At 44.4% G+C, this 17500-nt stretch overlaps 1 protein-coding gene across 4 annotated transcripts in view; it reads right to left on the bottom strand.

Moving 5' to 3' along the window:
* Nucleotides 1-17500, bottom strand: part of LOC308280452 (sorting nexin-9-like) — a 38827-nt gene that overhangs the window by 13392 nt on the left and 7935 nt on the right. For 2 of the 4 annotated variants that reach the window (XR_013961733.1, XM_080720726.1), the window contains exons 3-12: nt 17167-17241; nt 15263-15334; nt 11693-11810; nt 10357-10519; nt 8551-8635; nt 7851-7976; nt 6463-6580; nt 3627-3757; nt 3207-3310; nt 508-611 (exon numbers count right to left, since the gene is read on the bottom strand). Coding sequence is in view for 3 of the 4 variants with exons in the window: in XM_080720726.1 (XP_080576852.1) it covers nt 508-611; nt 3207-3310; nt 3627-3757; nt 6463-6580; nt 7851-7976; nt 8551-8635; nt 10357-10519; nt 11693-11810; nt 15263-15334; nt 17167-17241 (1096 nt within the window). In the remaining variant the exon portion in view is untranslated. The remainder of the gene's footprint in view (nt 1-507; nt 612-3206; nt 3311-3626; nt 3758-6462; nt 6581-7850; nt 7977-8550; nt 8636-10356; nt 10520-11692; nt 11811-15262; nt 15335-17166; nt 17242-17500) is intronic. The other 2 variants (XM_080720728.1, XM_080720727.1) reach the window with 2 other exon arrangements.

The raw sequence follows: 17500 nt of genomic DNA, 5'->3' as shown, positions 1-17500 counted from the left end.
AATCGTGTGTGTGCGTGTACTGTACATAGATGTGTATTACATACATCCAGTGTGCGTGTCCATAGATGTGTATTACATACGTCCAGTGTGCGTGTCCATAGATGTGTATTACATACGTCCAGTGTGGGTGTCCATAGATGTGTATTACATACGTCCAGTGTGTGTGCGTGTGTGTGTGTGTCCATAGATGTGTATTACATACAGTACGTCCAGTGTGTGTGTGTGCATGTCCATAGATGTGTATTAGGGATGCTGAGATTAATCGATACAGATCATAATCGCGATACAAGCATGCACAATACGAGGGAATCGGTTCATTCAGTGTGTATCGGTACAATTGACGTCTGACATCGTGATGTATCGTATCGTTATGTATCGTTTGCTACATGTCTGAATCGTTTTTTCATGTATTTCATTCTATCCTGTGTGTGTGTGTGTGTGTGTGTGTGTGTGTGTGTGTGTGTGTGTGTGTGTGTGTGTGCATGTACATAGATGTGTATTACATACGTCCAGTGCATCTCTTCCAGTGTGTGTGCGCTACAGTCAGCAGGTCTTTCACTCCGTCGTCCATGGATCTGGTGAACTTGCTGTAATGTTCACACTTCTGCTCTCTGCACACACACACACACACACACACACACACACACACACACACACACACACACACACACACACACACACACACACACACACACACACACAGTGTATTTTAATTATCAGAGTAATACATTAATACTTTATAATGTATTATAATCACAGTTATAATCCATTACAGTGCATTATAATTAGGATAGTTGAAATACAAATTTATATTGTATGTATATGTGGTACGGTGTGGTGTAGTGCTAAAACTGCAGTCGAAAAGGGGCTATAGATTGTGCATTACATTCACCCATTGACACACATTCATACACCGATGGCGGAGGAGAAGGCATGGTTTCCTCTGAGCCACTGCCGCCCCCATGAGATGAGGAGGAGGTAATATGTTGCTGCTTGTGTGACTTAACCAGGGACATGCTGGGCCCCTGATTCAGCCCGGGAAAAAGAGTTGGAGAGGCCCTCATTGCGCGCTATAGAGAGAGATCTCTCTCTATGGCACTGCTGCTACTCAAAGATTTGCCATTTCAGATCATGACAAGTGACAAGCCAGTGGGCCAATTACATGAGTTATATTTTGTCGTTGTCGGGTGGAAACCTTGTATGTCCAAAACCGTTTGTTTTGTATTTATCATTTTAAAAATTATTTAAACTAGTGAAAACAGCCGATCTACAAGCACACAACGCCTCGCAGTAGTTGTGTGCTTGTAGATCTGCTGTTTTCACTACTTTTATGCGACGGCCTTGTATGATGAAGCAGGGCGAATTTGAAACTTGGGGATACGAGAATGGAACGAAGGCCAACATTTTATTTTTTATTTTTTCCAAATGGCCGGCCTGGACCGTCCGGGAATGAACCGGCCGTTCGGGAGTTGTCCCGCTTTTCCCAATGGCCAGCACGTCCCTGGACTTAACTACAAACTTTGTAGTTGTTATGAATTTCAATGCTACTGCAGTGACGTCATTACGTGCGCGTCCCGCGTGAAATACGCGTTCATGTCGCCCAGAGACGCATTCACGTCATGTTTCTGGGGTCCCTGGGACGCGCCTCCATTATTAATCCATAATTTACCGCATCGCGGTAAAAGAAAAACATTAGCGATTAGCGAATTAGCGAATTAGCGAAAGGCCGCGATGTTCTGCTAAGTAGACTTCCCAAGCAATATGGAGACGTTTAAATTTTTGAAATCCCTTCATAATTGACTACGCAATGATCAAATCAAACCGTGGTGTCTGTCTTTGCTTCCTATTAAACCTGCGGAGAGGAGAGGAGCCAACTGTCTGTCTAACAGCACGTACAAGTTTATTTCCGTTCCAACAGAGTAGGTTCCAACGGAGTAGGCCTACTCCATAGCTACAGGTAGTGAATGTTCTTGTAATCATTATAAATATAATGTCCTTAAATCCTTATGCATTGATAAAAAGCTGCCGTTTGTCATAAGCTGAAAGTGAAAGTGATTCTGTGCAACGGTGGCTGCCCCTCGGCCCCCTCCTCCTTCCCCCACACACACAACTTTTGGTGTGTGTCTTAGGGTGCTTTTTTTTGCCTTGATGAAACATAAGCAAGGCAGCGACATACGGTACTTTCTTCCTTGACAACAATGAGAGGCAGACAATACCATTACTGACATTTTGCTGAATATAAAAACGTTTTATATTGCTAATAGCAAAGTAAAAAGGAATCTTTTGGAAACTTAATGGGTCTGTAACTCGGTGAACAAATGGAACCAAATGGACCTGTTCCATTTGTACTCTAGTTTTTTAACATTTAATATAAATTGGGGTCCCAGTGATATAAATATAATTAAATGGGTGTCTGTAGCCTAGTGTATTTAGAAATCCTAGTTCTAAGTTCAAACATTAGCCAAATTGTAAAATAAATATAAGAAATAGGCAAACATTTTGAAAATAGCCGATCTACAAGCTCAGTCTTTAGACGGCCTTAATAACCTATTGTGGTGTGTAAAATAGCCTATAGAAAAAAGTTAATAATAATAATAATAATGGTAATAATAAGGGTATTAGGGTAATAATAATAATACATAAAAAAGTATCGAAAACGGTATCGAAAAAGGTATCGTATCGATTTCCAGGTATCGAAAAAGGTATCGTATCGATTCAGAGGTGAACGATACCCATCTCCGCGGCGTTGAATTTTTTGGGACCCATAAAATATCCCTGGGACTCATCCGAAAAACCCTTCTGGGGTCCCGGGACTCATTACATTAAAAACCTATTAACATCACTGCTACTGGCCCTGCTTGGGTTACTTGCATTTGTTACTGTACACCGATACCTTGAACTGGCACCCTGAGTTTTATTGTTCCGTGTGTTGTTATCACATGTGTGTTTTTATGTATTCTTTGTGAATCATGTCTGTGTCTGTTATGTTTTATTTGCTGCAAACCAAATTATCCTTTGGGGACATGAACTTGAATGAACTACCATGACACACACCTAAGGCCAATTTCTATGTTTGTTGAAAAAAGGTAATACTGTAAGCAAGGTAATCCTGCGTGCGTGCGTGCATGTGTGTGTGTGTGTGTGTGTGTGTGTGTGTGTGTGTGTGTGTGTGTGTGTGTGTGTGTGTGTATGCGTGCGCGTCCTACACTTCCACAGGGTCCAGTTCTGCTGCTTCAGGGTCGATCAGAGAGAAGATCATTGGTCCGACCAGCTCATCCTTCTCTGCCTTCCTCTTCCCCAGCTTCCAGTCCTACACACGCACACGCACGCACGCACGCACGCACACAGGAAAGAGACAGGAAAACAGATCAAACACAAATGACATCCTAAACATAATTCTACATCTATTCAAACTCCTAACTCTGACTGGTATAGGGAGGGAGTCTGAGAGATAGGAGATAGATGTGAAAGAAAATATTTCTACAGAAGAAGAAAAAAGCTCATAGCTATTAGACATTGACCTTCGGGTCCATTGTTTGACCGTGAGGTTGTCTGTCTTCACAGAGACAAAGACTTTCATCAGCTGTCTGAACTATGTATAAAATATAAATACTCATATTACACACCTTCTCGTCCTTGTAGGTGAGGAACAGTTGGAAGACGTGGCTGCAGGAGACCACAGGATGACGACACATCCTGTTCATCCATCCCTGGAGCCGCTCCATCCTCATCTTGATGAACTCCTCCTCGAAACGCCCTGAAACACATATTACAATCTAAACTAGGGGTCTTCAATGTTTTCAGGACCCCTTAGTTGAGAGAGAGATGAAGCAGGGACCCCCACAACCTTTTCATAGATTCCATATAGTTTCATCGTTTGACAGCACAATCGTCAGTGTATTTTGGATTCATGTCAATTTGTGCTTTCAGATATTTAACCACTTGAACCGTCAATACTTAATAAACTTGACCTTTCACTCTGTACTTAGTCTGCTCTTTTTCCCCTCTACACCAAACCTCTTGGCCGAAAATAGACAAGCTATAATGGCTTGCAGCGCGAGGCGTTGTGAGCTTGTAGATCTGCTATTTTTGGCTAAAGTTCTCAGAATATGGACTTTTGATTGATTGATTGAAGGCTTTATTAGAAGTTTGCATAGGAAAATGTACAGATTCATGACGGTACAGTTCACTGGTACAAGGTCTACTAAAAGGAGATCCATGAAAAGACTAAGCTTATTTTAACAGGAAACCATTTAAGTATCTCATATAACATTGAATGACAGACAAATAGAACACAGTACTATGCAGTAGATATGTAAAGAAAAGGAAAAAAAAAAAAGAAAACAGTAAGTCTAAACAAACAGTAAGTATATACAAGGAAGGGGCAGGGAGGGCAGGGTTGGGCCAGGTTTTTACCAGTTGCGAACGGCTGCTGCCTGTAAGTGGTTTTTCAGGGCAATTTTAAAGGATGCTAGTGATCCACACTCCTTTATGGCCTTCGGTAAGGCATTCCACATTTTTGTGGTATAGCAGAAGAACGAGTTTGACCCTTTCTTTGAGTTGACTCTGGGTTGAACGTGATCTGTGGCACTGCCTCTGGTGTTGTAATTATGGACATCCTTAAGTATTTTGACAGGTACTTGGGTATCATAGTGGTGTAGTGTATCTTGTACACCAGGCCCATTGCAAGTTGCTGTACTCTGTCATCTACTCTGAGCCACCCCACTCTTAACTGGTGAGTAGCGGTGAGGTGAGTCTGATAGGGAAGGTTAAGCAGGACCCTAATTAGTTTATTTTGGGCTGTTTGGAGTTTAGTTTTTAGGGCTTGTGGGGCGTCACGATACCATACGTGGACTCCGTAGTCAAAGAGGGGCTGGATTATTGCACCAGCTATGGTCTTCAGTGTGTTGAAGTTGACCATTGGGGCGATCCTCTGTAGGAAACGAGTTTGTTGGTTGATTTTTTTTATTACTTTTGAAATCATCTTTTCACTGGAAAGATTAGCTTCAAGGATACATCCTAAGTAAGAGATTTCGTTTTTTCGTGTTATGACCTTGTCACCCACTTTGATTGTGAAGTCATCTACCTTAGGGTTCAAGTGGTTAATATAAAAAAGGAGAAAAAAAAAAGTTTCTATCACACAAAGATTTGGAGGACCCCCTGTAGTAACTCTGAGGACCCCCTAGGGGTCCCAGACCCCCTGTTGAAGACCCCTGATCTACGTTCTCATCCAGAGAGAACCATGTAGTGCCTCACAGAAACTCTAGGACAGCAGGTAAACAATGACCTTAGTAAATGCTAATCAAGTGTTTCAAAACAAGGCAGAGAAACAAATAGCAGAGTGGTAGAACTAGTGGTAGAAATAATAAATAGCCTAAATTTCAAAAATATCTTACCTTCAAAAAAAAATGTCCCTTTAGGGGTTTCCAGGTGGTCCCCAGCTAAATGATGGAGATTTGGTAATCAAATGGACCCTTATAAGATCTTTAGTGTAAAAACCAAATGGATCAACGACGGGCAACGTCAATATATTCTAAGTTTTGGGTCTGAGTGCATGGCTAAATGTCATCAAATGGTGGTCTAATGTTAATTATAAAAATGACCGATACATCAGGGAGATAATGTTGGATGCCGACATCGGGGTCCAAAAATGACCGATACATCAGGGAGATAATGTTGGATGCCGACATCGGGGTCCAAAAATGACCGATACATCAGGGAGATAATGTTGGATGCCGACATCGGGGTCCAAAAATGACCGATACATCTCTATCGGTCATACTTTGGTCTGGCTCTAGTTAGAACCAGGGCAGGACTTTCACAGTGCTCGTGGCCTCTGTTTTGCAAGACTCTACCAAACTGCGACAATATATATGATGTCATGGTTTTCATTTATCGGTCAAAACATTATTTGTATGTGTATTATGTATTTGCATGGTTTAAATGTTATCAACTTAATACACATCTAAGTAGGACCTGGTCTACATGCAGTGTCTACCCAGGAAATGTGACCTTGCCATGGTAGCTGACAGGGGATGGGATGGTTGTCGTGGTAACTGACGTGTCACCTGCTTGTCGGGCATACGGGATGGGTATGCCAGGTTAACTAACAGGGGATGGGATGGTAGTCAGGTTAACTAACAGGGGATGGGATGGTAGTCAGGTTAACTAACAGGGGATGGGATGGTTTCCGTGGTAACTGACCTGTCACCTGCTTGTCGGGCAGACAGGGGATGGGATGGTAGTCAGGGTCACTAACAGGGGATGGGATGGTAGTCGTGGTAACTGACCTGTCACCTGCTTGTCGGGCAGACAGGGGATGGGATGGTAGTCATGGTAACTGACCAGTCACCTGCTTGTCGGGCAGACAGGGGATGGGATGGTAGTCAGGTTAACTAACAGGGGATGGGATGGTTGTCAGGGTCACCAACAGGGGATGGGATGGTTTCCATGGTAACTGACCTGTCACCTGCTTGTCGGGCAGGCAGGGGATGGGCACGGCCGCTCCAAACTTCTCCAGCAGCCGCTCGTACAACCAATCAAAATGCTTGTAGCGGTGATTGACAGCTCTGCTGGTGGTCTGAGGAGGAGCCAATGGAGGAAGGTTAACGTGTGCTACTGCAGTTAAAGGAGCACTCCACCCATTTCTATACCTTATCTACATATAACTGGTCCTCACTAATCCTTTTATAAGATGGCATCATTTCTGTGTCATTTCTGTGTCATTGGTGGGCTGTGGACAGTTCAGAAACTAATTACAGTAGCCTATATAAAGTTAAGATATAATATAAAAGTATAATGAGCATTAGTGAGGACCTATCATATGCAGATAATGTAGAAAATAAAACTAAGTGAAATCAAAGAGAACATGTCCTTAGTTTCAGCCGTTTTCAACAGGCAATATGTTTCTTCAAAAACTGTGAAAATGGCAGATCTCCAAACTCACAAAGTGCCACATAGCAACACTTTGTGAGCTAGTACATCTGTTAGTTCCACTATTCTTCTGAGATGATTTGAGACCTGCCCGACCACCAACAAACTAAAACTAAGCTAAAGTAATACAACGTTTTGGCTCCATTCGTACTCTCAGGGTTAAACAACTGTAAGGGACCATTCCAAGGAACCATGAGGGTCCCTGGACCACACTTTGAGACCTTCATTAGTATCATTGGTAACACTGACTCTGTTTGAGCAGAATGGAACAGAGCCTTTATTAGTATCATTGGTAACACTGACTCTGTTTGAGCAGAATGGAACAGAGCCTTTATTAGTATCATTGGTAACACTGACTCTGTTTGAGCAGAATGGAACAGAGCCTTCATTAGTATCATTGGTAACACTGGCTCTGTTTGAGCAGAATGGAACAGAGCCTTCATTAGTATCATTGGTAACACCGACTCTGTTTGAGCAGAATGGAACAGAGCCTTCATCAGTATCATTGGTAACGCTGACTCTGTTTGAGCAGAATGGAACAGAGCCTTCATCAGTATCATTGGTAACGCTGACTCTGTTTGAGCAGAATGGAACAGAGCCTTCATCAGTATCATTGGTAACACCGACTCTGTTTGAGCAGAATGGAACAGAGCCTTCATCAGTATCATTGGTAACACTGGTGAAGGAAGTTAGGACCAATTTCTTTACAATATGGCTGCTGTGCATATACTAGAGACTATACATGAGTGTGTGTGTGTGCGTGTGTGTGCGTGCATGTGCGAGTGCGTGCGTGTGTGTGTGTGTGTGCGTGCATGTGTGTGTGTGTGTGTGTGTGTATGTGTGTGTGTGTATGTGCGTGTGTGCGTGCGTGCGTGTGCGTGCGTGTGTGCGTGCATGCGTGCGTGTGTCAGACCTACATTAGGTGTAACCTGGTACTCGATGTAGCTCTTCAGTCCGTACAGCTTGCTTCCCTTCTTGGGGTCGTCGACCACACAGTCCATAGGAGACTGAGGATACAGCCACACCGGGCCCACCTCACCCAGCTGATAGAATAAAAGAGAAACATTGAACATTGTACTGAATGTAGTCATTTAGCAGACACTCTTAATCCAGAGTGACTAAAGGGCCTGTCCATACTGTCTCTGACCACCAAACCTTTCCTCAGAGAGTTCCGACTTTCCGACATGCAGCTTTCCGAACTCTAATTCGGGGTAGTGCTTTTCAGATGACGTCATGTTGTAGTTGAACCGGACCTTTCCGACTAAAAGTTTGGTGGTCGGACACAGTATGGACAGGCCTTTACAACAACCAATGACAGCACAAGGTAATACATCTAATGTATATAATTACTAGTAATCTAGGACCATAGTTAACCATGAACCTATCATCAGTCTAAACAGTAAAATAATGGCAAAAATAAGTCAATAATCTGTACATTGAAACTGTACACTGGACAACAATGACCTGACATCAGGCTATATAACATTATATCTAAATTCACATCACAGCTGAGAGAAGACATCAAAAACATTGAGCCTATTTCACCTACAGCTGAAGGAACAGTTTCATCAAACAATGTGTGTAGTTGTGCTAAACAGTGTGTGGTTGTTGACTCACATAAACAGGAATGCGGTCTTTTCCTTTGGGTGGAAGTTTAGCCAACAGGTAAGTCTCTGGGTTAGAGGCCTTGGAGAAATGAAACCTACAAGCACACACAAGCACACACGCACACGCACACACACACACACAATTATTATTATTATTTATTTTTAGCACATTTTTCTCCTCAATGTACTGGTTATGCCAGTTAATTCCTCCCCACACACATGCTGTACGCTGTATTGGAATCCGTAGGGAAGGAGCGCTTGTTTTCTGTGATGGCGATGGAGGCGACCTTGAGCAACGTGAAACACCGCCGATCGAGCGGTAGCGAGCGAGTCGCCGTGTCGATAGTTATGTGCCGTTATGAACAGAATAGTAAATCTTCGTCCCCCCGACTTTCAGCACCTCCGCGCAGTCCAAGTGAACACAGCAGAGCACTCCCTACCTCCGTTCAGCCAATCACAAGCCGCAGATTCTTAATTTATTCACCCCTGTATCCTACGGACTCCATTATCACATACTGTAATAGCCTAGTAAACGACCAACTTCCGCAATCCAAGAGGATAAATGAAACGTTTTCCGGAAGTGGGCGGTTTACGAAGAAAATACCGTACAGTCTGGAGAACGGAAGCTCTGATCACTCTGATGAGTAAGCGATAAAGCGGATGTGAATCATGCTCCTCCCCACTTCTGTTTTGTTTTTACAGTCGTGGGAATTTATCCTAAAATAACTAGGGATGGAGCTCGTTAATTGTTATTGATAATGAGCACCTTATCGATCCTGCTTATTGAGCCGGGCTTTTGTCGAGCCCACTATTGAGCGTTTTATTATTATTTTGTGTGCTTGTAGATCGGCTGTTTTCACTAGTTTAAATCATTTTTAAAATGATAAATGCAAAACTAACGGTTTCGGACATACAAGGTTTTCACCCGACAATGACGATGTTATAGCTTGATGCTTAGCAGACATGGACTACTGGTATGTTATGAAACGGCAGATCATGTCTCCGTCTGGACGTGTGCACTTTTTTATGGTCTATGGGTTTAGTGCTCTGACATCACGCTGACATCACTGTGATGTCAGGGGAACCACAATCACAGAATCCCTGTTATGCACATACATGGAGATCCCTGATGTATGGAGATCCAGCCACAAAGATATGGGCTGTCTTGGCCATATATGGATTCTGTTAGTGTGGTATGTGGCCGATGGGGCGTCCATTATGGCCAAATGAAGCTTTTTTGGCCGTCATATGGGTGCATCATTGTTTTAATGGTACCTACTAGCCAAGGAATGCTATTGTCTGCTAACGGTCACGTGCAACCGCAGGGATACATGGGACATTGTCTTGAGCTTGCCGAAAATAAAGCACACGAAGAAGAATCAGCACATGCCTATGATCACAAGCCCCTCCTACAGCATACCCTGCTATAACATCAAATATAACATAAATTGGACCATAATATTTTCACAAAACGCAAATCATGGTGATTGAAACGAGGCTTTAAACTAGCGACAGGAACCATAAAGTATTTATGACAATGTTTATTACGGTGAGAAAATCAAATGTAAACGTTTGGGTAAAATGAATGGAATCCTATGGAGAACATGTTGCTTCTGGTGCCAGAACAGCGCAACTACTGTAGCGGCCAAGCATAGGAACTTTCAGTTCCATGTTTGCTTCATTTTAAATCAGGACAACTACACCCCTGCTACAGCCACGCTGTTGCGCGTTGGACAAAACCTGAAGCCAGGCTAAAGTGAATGCATGCAGAAGCGCATTTTCAAACTGTGGACTTGTAGTGTGTGGTGTGCATTACTTGTTCAGAGCCATCATCTTCATAGTGTGCGTGTTGCGTCCCGCAACCCCGCCCTCCTCCTCGTTGCCGGGGGTGTCGCCATGGTAACCGCCCGACGACTGGTCGTCCCAATCTTCATCCCATTCACCATCGTCATCATCATCGTCCCCTCCTACTGCTGCTGCTACAGAGTAGGGATGGGACCATATGAAAAGTTCACATCACCATTATTGTGACCAAAGAAATCGCGATTTACGGTATTATCGCGAATATCCCCAACATCCATTTGCTAAAAAATTGCATATCTACAAGCTCACAATGCATCGCAACTAGAGATAAATTACTAAACGCATATCATGATGACTTAAAAAAGACTTGAAACGATGTGTGTGTGTGTGTGTGTGTGTGTGTGTGTGTGTGTGTGTGTGTGTGTTAGGGCATTCACGAATAGTGATTTTTAGTATTCAAATTATTCGACCTCAAAGTATTCGAATAGTCGAATATTCGACAGGACTGGCCAAACTGTCAAATATTAAGTAAGCAAGAGGCGAACATTGTGAAAATAGCCGATCGACATGCTCACAACGCCTCACGTTGCGAGGCATTGTGAGCATGTAGATCTGCTATTTTCACAATATTTATCTCTGGAACCGAGTCACATTAGATGTAATACCTACAATTCCAAGTGCTTGTCAGAGTTCAAATATGTTTATTTTGGGGGTCACGGCCTAAAAAGGTTTGAGAACCCCTGGTATAGAGCATTAACAAATTCATCCACCAGGGGCACTGACAACTCATTCTTATGACTTCCCATCTAGTCAAGCTTTATAAACTATATATTTTTGAGCGGTGGTCACAACGCTCCTATACGTGGCCGTGTGTGTGGGTCTGTCTGTCTGTCTGTCTGTCTGTCTGTCTGTCTGTCTGTCTGTCTGCGTGTCTGTCTGTCTGTCTGTAGCCTGCAGTAACCTTTTCTGACCACACATGTTAAGGGAGGGGCGCTGTTGTTCAGGCCAGGCCAGACCAGGCACACACACACACACACACACACACACACACACACACACACACACACACACACACACACACAGGGGGGAAGGGGGGGGGGAACCACCGCTCAGTTCACACGGGTGTGATTTTTTAAAGAGAAAACAATTAAAAAAAAAGTAAAAATAAGCGAATATTCGACTTCGGTGAACAACGTCGAATAGTGACTTTGATATTCGAATATTCGAATATTTGGTGAATGCCTTAGTGTGTGTGTGTGTGTGTGTGTGTGTGTGTGTGTGTGTGTGTGTGTGTGTGTGTGTGTGTGTGTGTGTGTGTGCGTGTGTGTGTGTGTGTGTGTGCGTGTTACCTTGTTGTGTATGAGCGTATCCTTGGCCCCCTGCTACCTCAGCGGGGTAAGTCCCGCCCCCTGCTACCTCAGCGGGGTAAGTCCCGCCCCCTGTCCACGGGTCATCACCATTGGCGACCTGGAAAAAACGTGATTGACCGCTGAGTCAGTCTGTCTGTATGTGTGTCAATAATCAATTCAGCAGAGCCTCGCAATTCAGTCGTATACTTCTAAATAAAATATGTTGTATTGACTGGAGAAAAATGTTGTGCAGTAACATAGAAAAGTGTGGTGCATCGTAGAATCAACTCCAAGTTACTATGAAAAGCTCCACCGGATGTCCGTCTGTCTGTCTGTCTGTCCATCACCTCACGTCACACTTTTGCCCCTACTCTTATCTCCGCCACCATTGCCCCCATGCCAAACTTTGCACACACACTCCTTGGCTGCCAAACCACAACCTCCGCCCCTGATTTCTCACATGGTCCTCTTCTAGCGCCACCAAGAGGTTGCTTTTTTTGCAGACTCTTATCTCCACCACTGTTGCCCCTATCCATGCCAAACTTTGCACACACACTCCTTGGCTGACAAACCACAACCATGGACGGATTAACCCCCGCGATGGCCCCTGGCCAATAATCTTTTTGGGGCCCCCCCCCACCCTCCACCATAACCCCCCAACCATCCCGACGCACACTACCCAGCTCCGATTTTAAGCCATGATGATCATCTGTGGGCCAAGAAAGCACCTGTAGACAACATGGGGGCCCACACATTAGATTTTTAATTAATGTATACATTTAACTTTAGTAAATTGTCAATGACCACGCGGTCCAGTTCCCCCAAGGGCCCCTGAGAGCCAAGGGCCCCTGGCAACGGCCCCACCGGCCCAATGGTTAATCCAGCCCTGACCACAACCTCCACCCCTGGTTTTTCACATGCCCCTCTTCTAGCGCCACCATGAGGTTGCTTTTTGCAGACAACATTATGCGATGGTCGCTTATCTCCCGATTATGGAGTCTTACTGGTTATAATAAAATGATTGGCTTAGGAATGTGACAAAAACAAAAAGATATCCATGAATTCATGTCTCCATGGGGCAAGTAGCTGATATAAAAAATGGGGTAATTTAACCCAAAAGTGTGCATATAGATTGGCTGCGCACATGGCCAGGTATATGGACTTTAAGGCATAGGCTACACTACACAGAGCTGGATATTTCATATATCCCTGTTTTTCAGACATCCACATAGAAAAATATCTAGGTCCACACGACAAAGATATCTAGGTCTCTAACAAGCACACACACAGTAAAGTCTTCAGAGATATCCGGGTTCCCCCTGTCTACACGGATCCAGTGAATCGGATCGGATATTTTTCAATCTCTCCACTTATTTGTCCGGTTTAAAAAATATCCAGCTTTGCAACCGAAATATCCAGCTTTGTGTGGCTGCAAGCCCCAAACGCATAAAAAATGTCTAGCTTCAGAAATATCCAGCTCTGTGTAGCCGGCGTCTCAGTCTGTTATATTAACAGACGTGAGAGGGAAGTTAGGAAACCATGTTTCTGCAATAACACACACACACACAAGATGAGTCTTAGGAACAGGAAATGGATGTTGTCACCGCGATTTCACCGCGCTGACGCAAGGTCAGATGTCTGCCCGCCTTGGCAATTAAACACACACACACACACACACACACACACACACACACACACACACACACACACACACACACACACACACACACACACACACACACACACACACACACACACACACACACACACACACACACACACACACACACACACACACACACACACACACACACACACACCTACCTTACCTTGTCCATTAAGAGTTCTTTCGGTACTTAAAACACATTAGGCAGTTGCCCACTCAGTTCAAACACACACACACACACACACACACACACACACACACACACACACACACACACACACACACACACACACACACACACACACACACACACACACACACACACACACACACAATCCACTAAGTACAGACAATTCCAATATTAGGGCTTAAACCTTGGAAAGGTACTTCCTCTGTGCGTGTGTGCGTGCGTGCGTGTGTGCGAGAACTCCCTGTTCCCATACATTGTATGCAATATCTGCTGTTATTTGATACAGTGTGTCTTCAAGAGATAGAGTCATAAAATGCCATCAAATATTCATGTGTATCAGATATTTGTTTAGATCTTTAGATATTGTCACTCTTGCTCCCCTTCACATAAACAGCGTCAACTCAGCACTGGTCCTTCCTTAGCAGCCAGTTTAAATGTGATGACTAATAATACATACAGTAAACTAGTGGTTCTCAACCTGTGGGTCAGGGCCCCCAAATTGGCTATTTCCGGTGCTAGATGCCACACTGAAGTAAGCATAATCAAGGCAATACTGGGATTTCTACACTGAGATTGCAATTCTTTCAACATAAGAAGCTGCATTCAAGTTCAGGAGAGTTTGGGGCAAGGCAATTCTCTTGAATGCTGCCTTCAGGTATGGCATGGAAAGAGGGGGAGGAGAGGGCACTTTTTACAGACGAATAGAAGGGCAGGGGCTCAGGCCCCCTGTGATGTCTATGTGTGCACATGCCTGATTGAGGGGACAGTTCAAGGGTCCATTTGGATAATGGTGAAAGCTGTTTTTCTCTGGCATTTATTTATTTGTATTACTTGTGCCAGCGCTTTGCTGGCGCAAGTAGGGTGATCGTGCTGTTTGTATTTGTCATCAAGTAGCCAATGACGGAGCAGCCAGTGGGCGGCAGTGGCTCAGGGGTAGAGAAGCCGTCATTAGAAGAAGGAGGGTTCCTGAAGGGTTTCCAGTTCGATCCCGGGCTCCCCCAGAGATAGTGACAAAGAGTCCTTGAGCAAGACTCTGAACCCCTAGTTGCTCCCGGTGAGCAGGTTGGTGTGTATGGGTGAATGTAATGAATGTGTGTGTGTGTGTGTGTGTGTGTGTGTGTGTGTGTGTGTGTGTGTGTGTGTGTGTGTGTGTGTGCGTGTGCGTGTGTGTGTGTGTGTGCACAATCTCTGTAAAGCGCCTTGGATATGGTGCTATATAAATGCACCATTTACCATTTAGGCAATCACCTTACTTGTACACTCTGCTTGCACACAAGTAGGCCATATTTGGCTACGAGTGCGGAAGTAAGGCGGAGGTTGGCACCTCGAAAGAGCGCAGTCTATTTATTTTTTATTCTTTTTTACTTCGAATTATTAGTAATTTAGTCCCCTTCCCGAAAAGGTAGCAAGACGGGGTTGGTCCCGCAGGAAACCTAGGGTTTTCCGGAATATGATGGACTCCCACCAAATGTGAGCGCACAAAAGTCTCCCAAAAACAGCCTCGCTGTCGCAAAAAACACCTGCGTTTCTGGGACCACTTTTACATCCCAAACATCACCCAATCTCTTCAGCTACACAGTACTACTTGTGTGTGTGTGCGTGTGGGTGTGTGTGTGCGTGTGGGTGTGTGTGTGCGTGTGGGTGGGTGTGTGTGTGCGTGTGGGTGTGTGTGTGCGTGTGGGTGCGTGTGGGTGTGTGTGTGCGTGTGCATTACCTGTGTATGTGTGTGGTTGTTGCTTGTAGCGGTGCTGTAGGCATCAGGATAGCTTGTGGCTGTACTGTTGACCTGCACGTGCGCGCACACACACACACACACACACACACACACACACACACACACACACACACACACACACACACACACACACACACACACACACACACACACACACACACACACACACACACACACACACACACACACACACACACACACACACACAGAGAGAGAGTTATAAAGACACAACTGCCACACATGCATGCAACTATCATAGTTCTTCATTCATGTTATCTTTTCATGTAACATAATATTATGATCATATTTTCAGGAATATACATTTGTTTTTTATTGATATTATCATGCAGGAAGTGTGTGTATGCGTACACAGACTGATATGCTTTTTGAAAATGTCATGTCAAGTTCCCCCAAATGAATATGTATTTAACTAGCCTGGCCCGTAGGGGTGGATATTGGAATCTCGCGATGCAATACGTATCACGATACTTGGGTCACGATTAGCTCTGGTCCATCGCGTCACCTCCAGTGACGCTCTGACAGACCCGTCGGCAAATGAATAGACCGCGTTTTCTCAGCCCCTACCAGCGCTCAACTTGAGTCAAAATAAACAAAACTACTTCACTAATCACCAAACCAAAGGTAGTTTTGCGTTGTTGAAAAAGTCTATTCTCTGCAGTGGTGAGCCCCTCAGCACCCCACCTACTCTGTCAAATACATTATTTTTGTCATGAAATAAAACGCACCCACCTCGAGCCACCCAGCGGCCACCGCAGATACAATGGTTCACAGCCCTGAAATAAGCGGCGGTCGAGTTGGATGTGTTTTATGTCATGCCAAAAATAGTGTATTTTGCAGAATGGGTGGGGTGCTGAGGGGCTCACCGCCGTGGAGAATAGACTTTCAACAAAGCAAAACTACCTTTGGTTTGGTGAGTAGTGAAGTAGTTTTGTTTATTTTGACTCAAGTTGAGCGCTGGTAGGGGCTGAGAAAACACGGTCTATTCATTTGCAGACGGGTCTGTCAGAGCGTCACTGGGTGACGCGATGGACCAGAGATAGGTTACGATGCAATAGTATCACGCTACTTGGGTCGCGATGCAATAGTATCACGATATATTGCGAATCTTTGTAACAATACTATTGCGAATACTATCAGCTTTAAAAGCCGAAGGCGCTGGTCTAACGTTCTCGTCATTCGCAGCCATTTTCTCGAGAGACCTTTCCTCACTCACTGAACCGTGGGAAGGGGAAGTAGCTACTATAGTACAGCGACATCTAGAGGCAGCGGAATGTCAGGACCGGACTTCCTATGCATGGGAACATATTTTATTTTCCTCAAAGTATCGCGACACTACGGCCTGAAGTATCGATACAGTATTGGCAAATAAACTATCGCAATGTATTGCCATATCGATTATATTGCCCACCCCTACTGGCCGGCAAAGTTTTGAAAATGACCGGTCGAAGTGTCCTTGAGGGCTCATACATAATAGGGATGGGACGATATGAACATGTCATGTCATGATTATTGTGACCAAAGAAATCGCGATTTACAATATTATCACGATAATCACAATATCCCCAACATCCATTATGCTGGGGTGGAACATTTGCCAAAAAATAGCAGATCTACAAGCTCACAACGCGTCGCTGCTTACGGGCACTTGCCCTTCGGGCTTGTGCCTGCGGAAACGCAGGCGGTACAATAATCACGTTAACCCACACCCTCTTGTGTGATATTGCTTAATTCACACAAAGTCACACACACACACACACACACACACACACACACACACACACACACACACACACACACACACACACACACACACACACACACACACACACACACACACACACACACACACACACACAGTGTACCTGTAGGTAATCTTCAGGGACCAGTCCTGTCTCTCCTCTGCTGTTCTGAGCTTCAATCCAGCCTCCTCCTACAGCCTGCACACACACACACACACACACACACACACACACACACACACACACACACACACACACACACACACACACACACACACACACACACACACACACACACACACACACACACACACACACACACACACACACACACACACACACAGAAGCCATAAGTATGTTTTTTTTTTTTTAAATATTGTGTTACTTTTATTTGACACATTTAAGAGCTGTCAGACAGACAGACAGACAGAACCTTAAAGGAGTAGTTCACCCCCAA

Source organism: Nannobrachium achirus (assembly GCF_963921795.1).
Source record: "Nannobrachium achirus genome assembly, chromosome: 24".
NCBI lineage: Eukaryota > Metazoa > Chordata > Actinopteri > Myctophiformes > Myctophidae > Nannobrachium > Nannobrachium achirus.
Note: the sequence above shows the minus strand (reverse complement) of the source record. Positions and strands in the feature narration are given on the sequence as shown.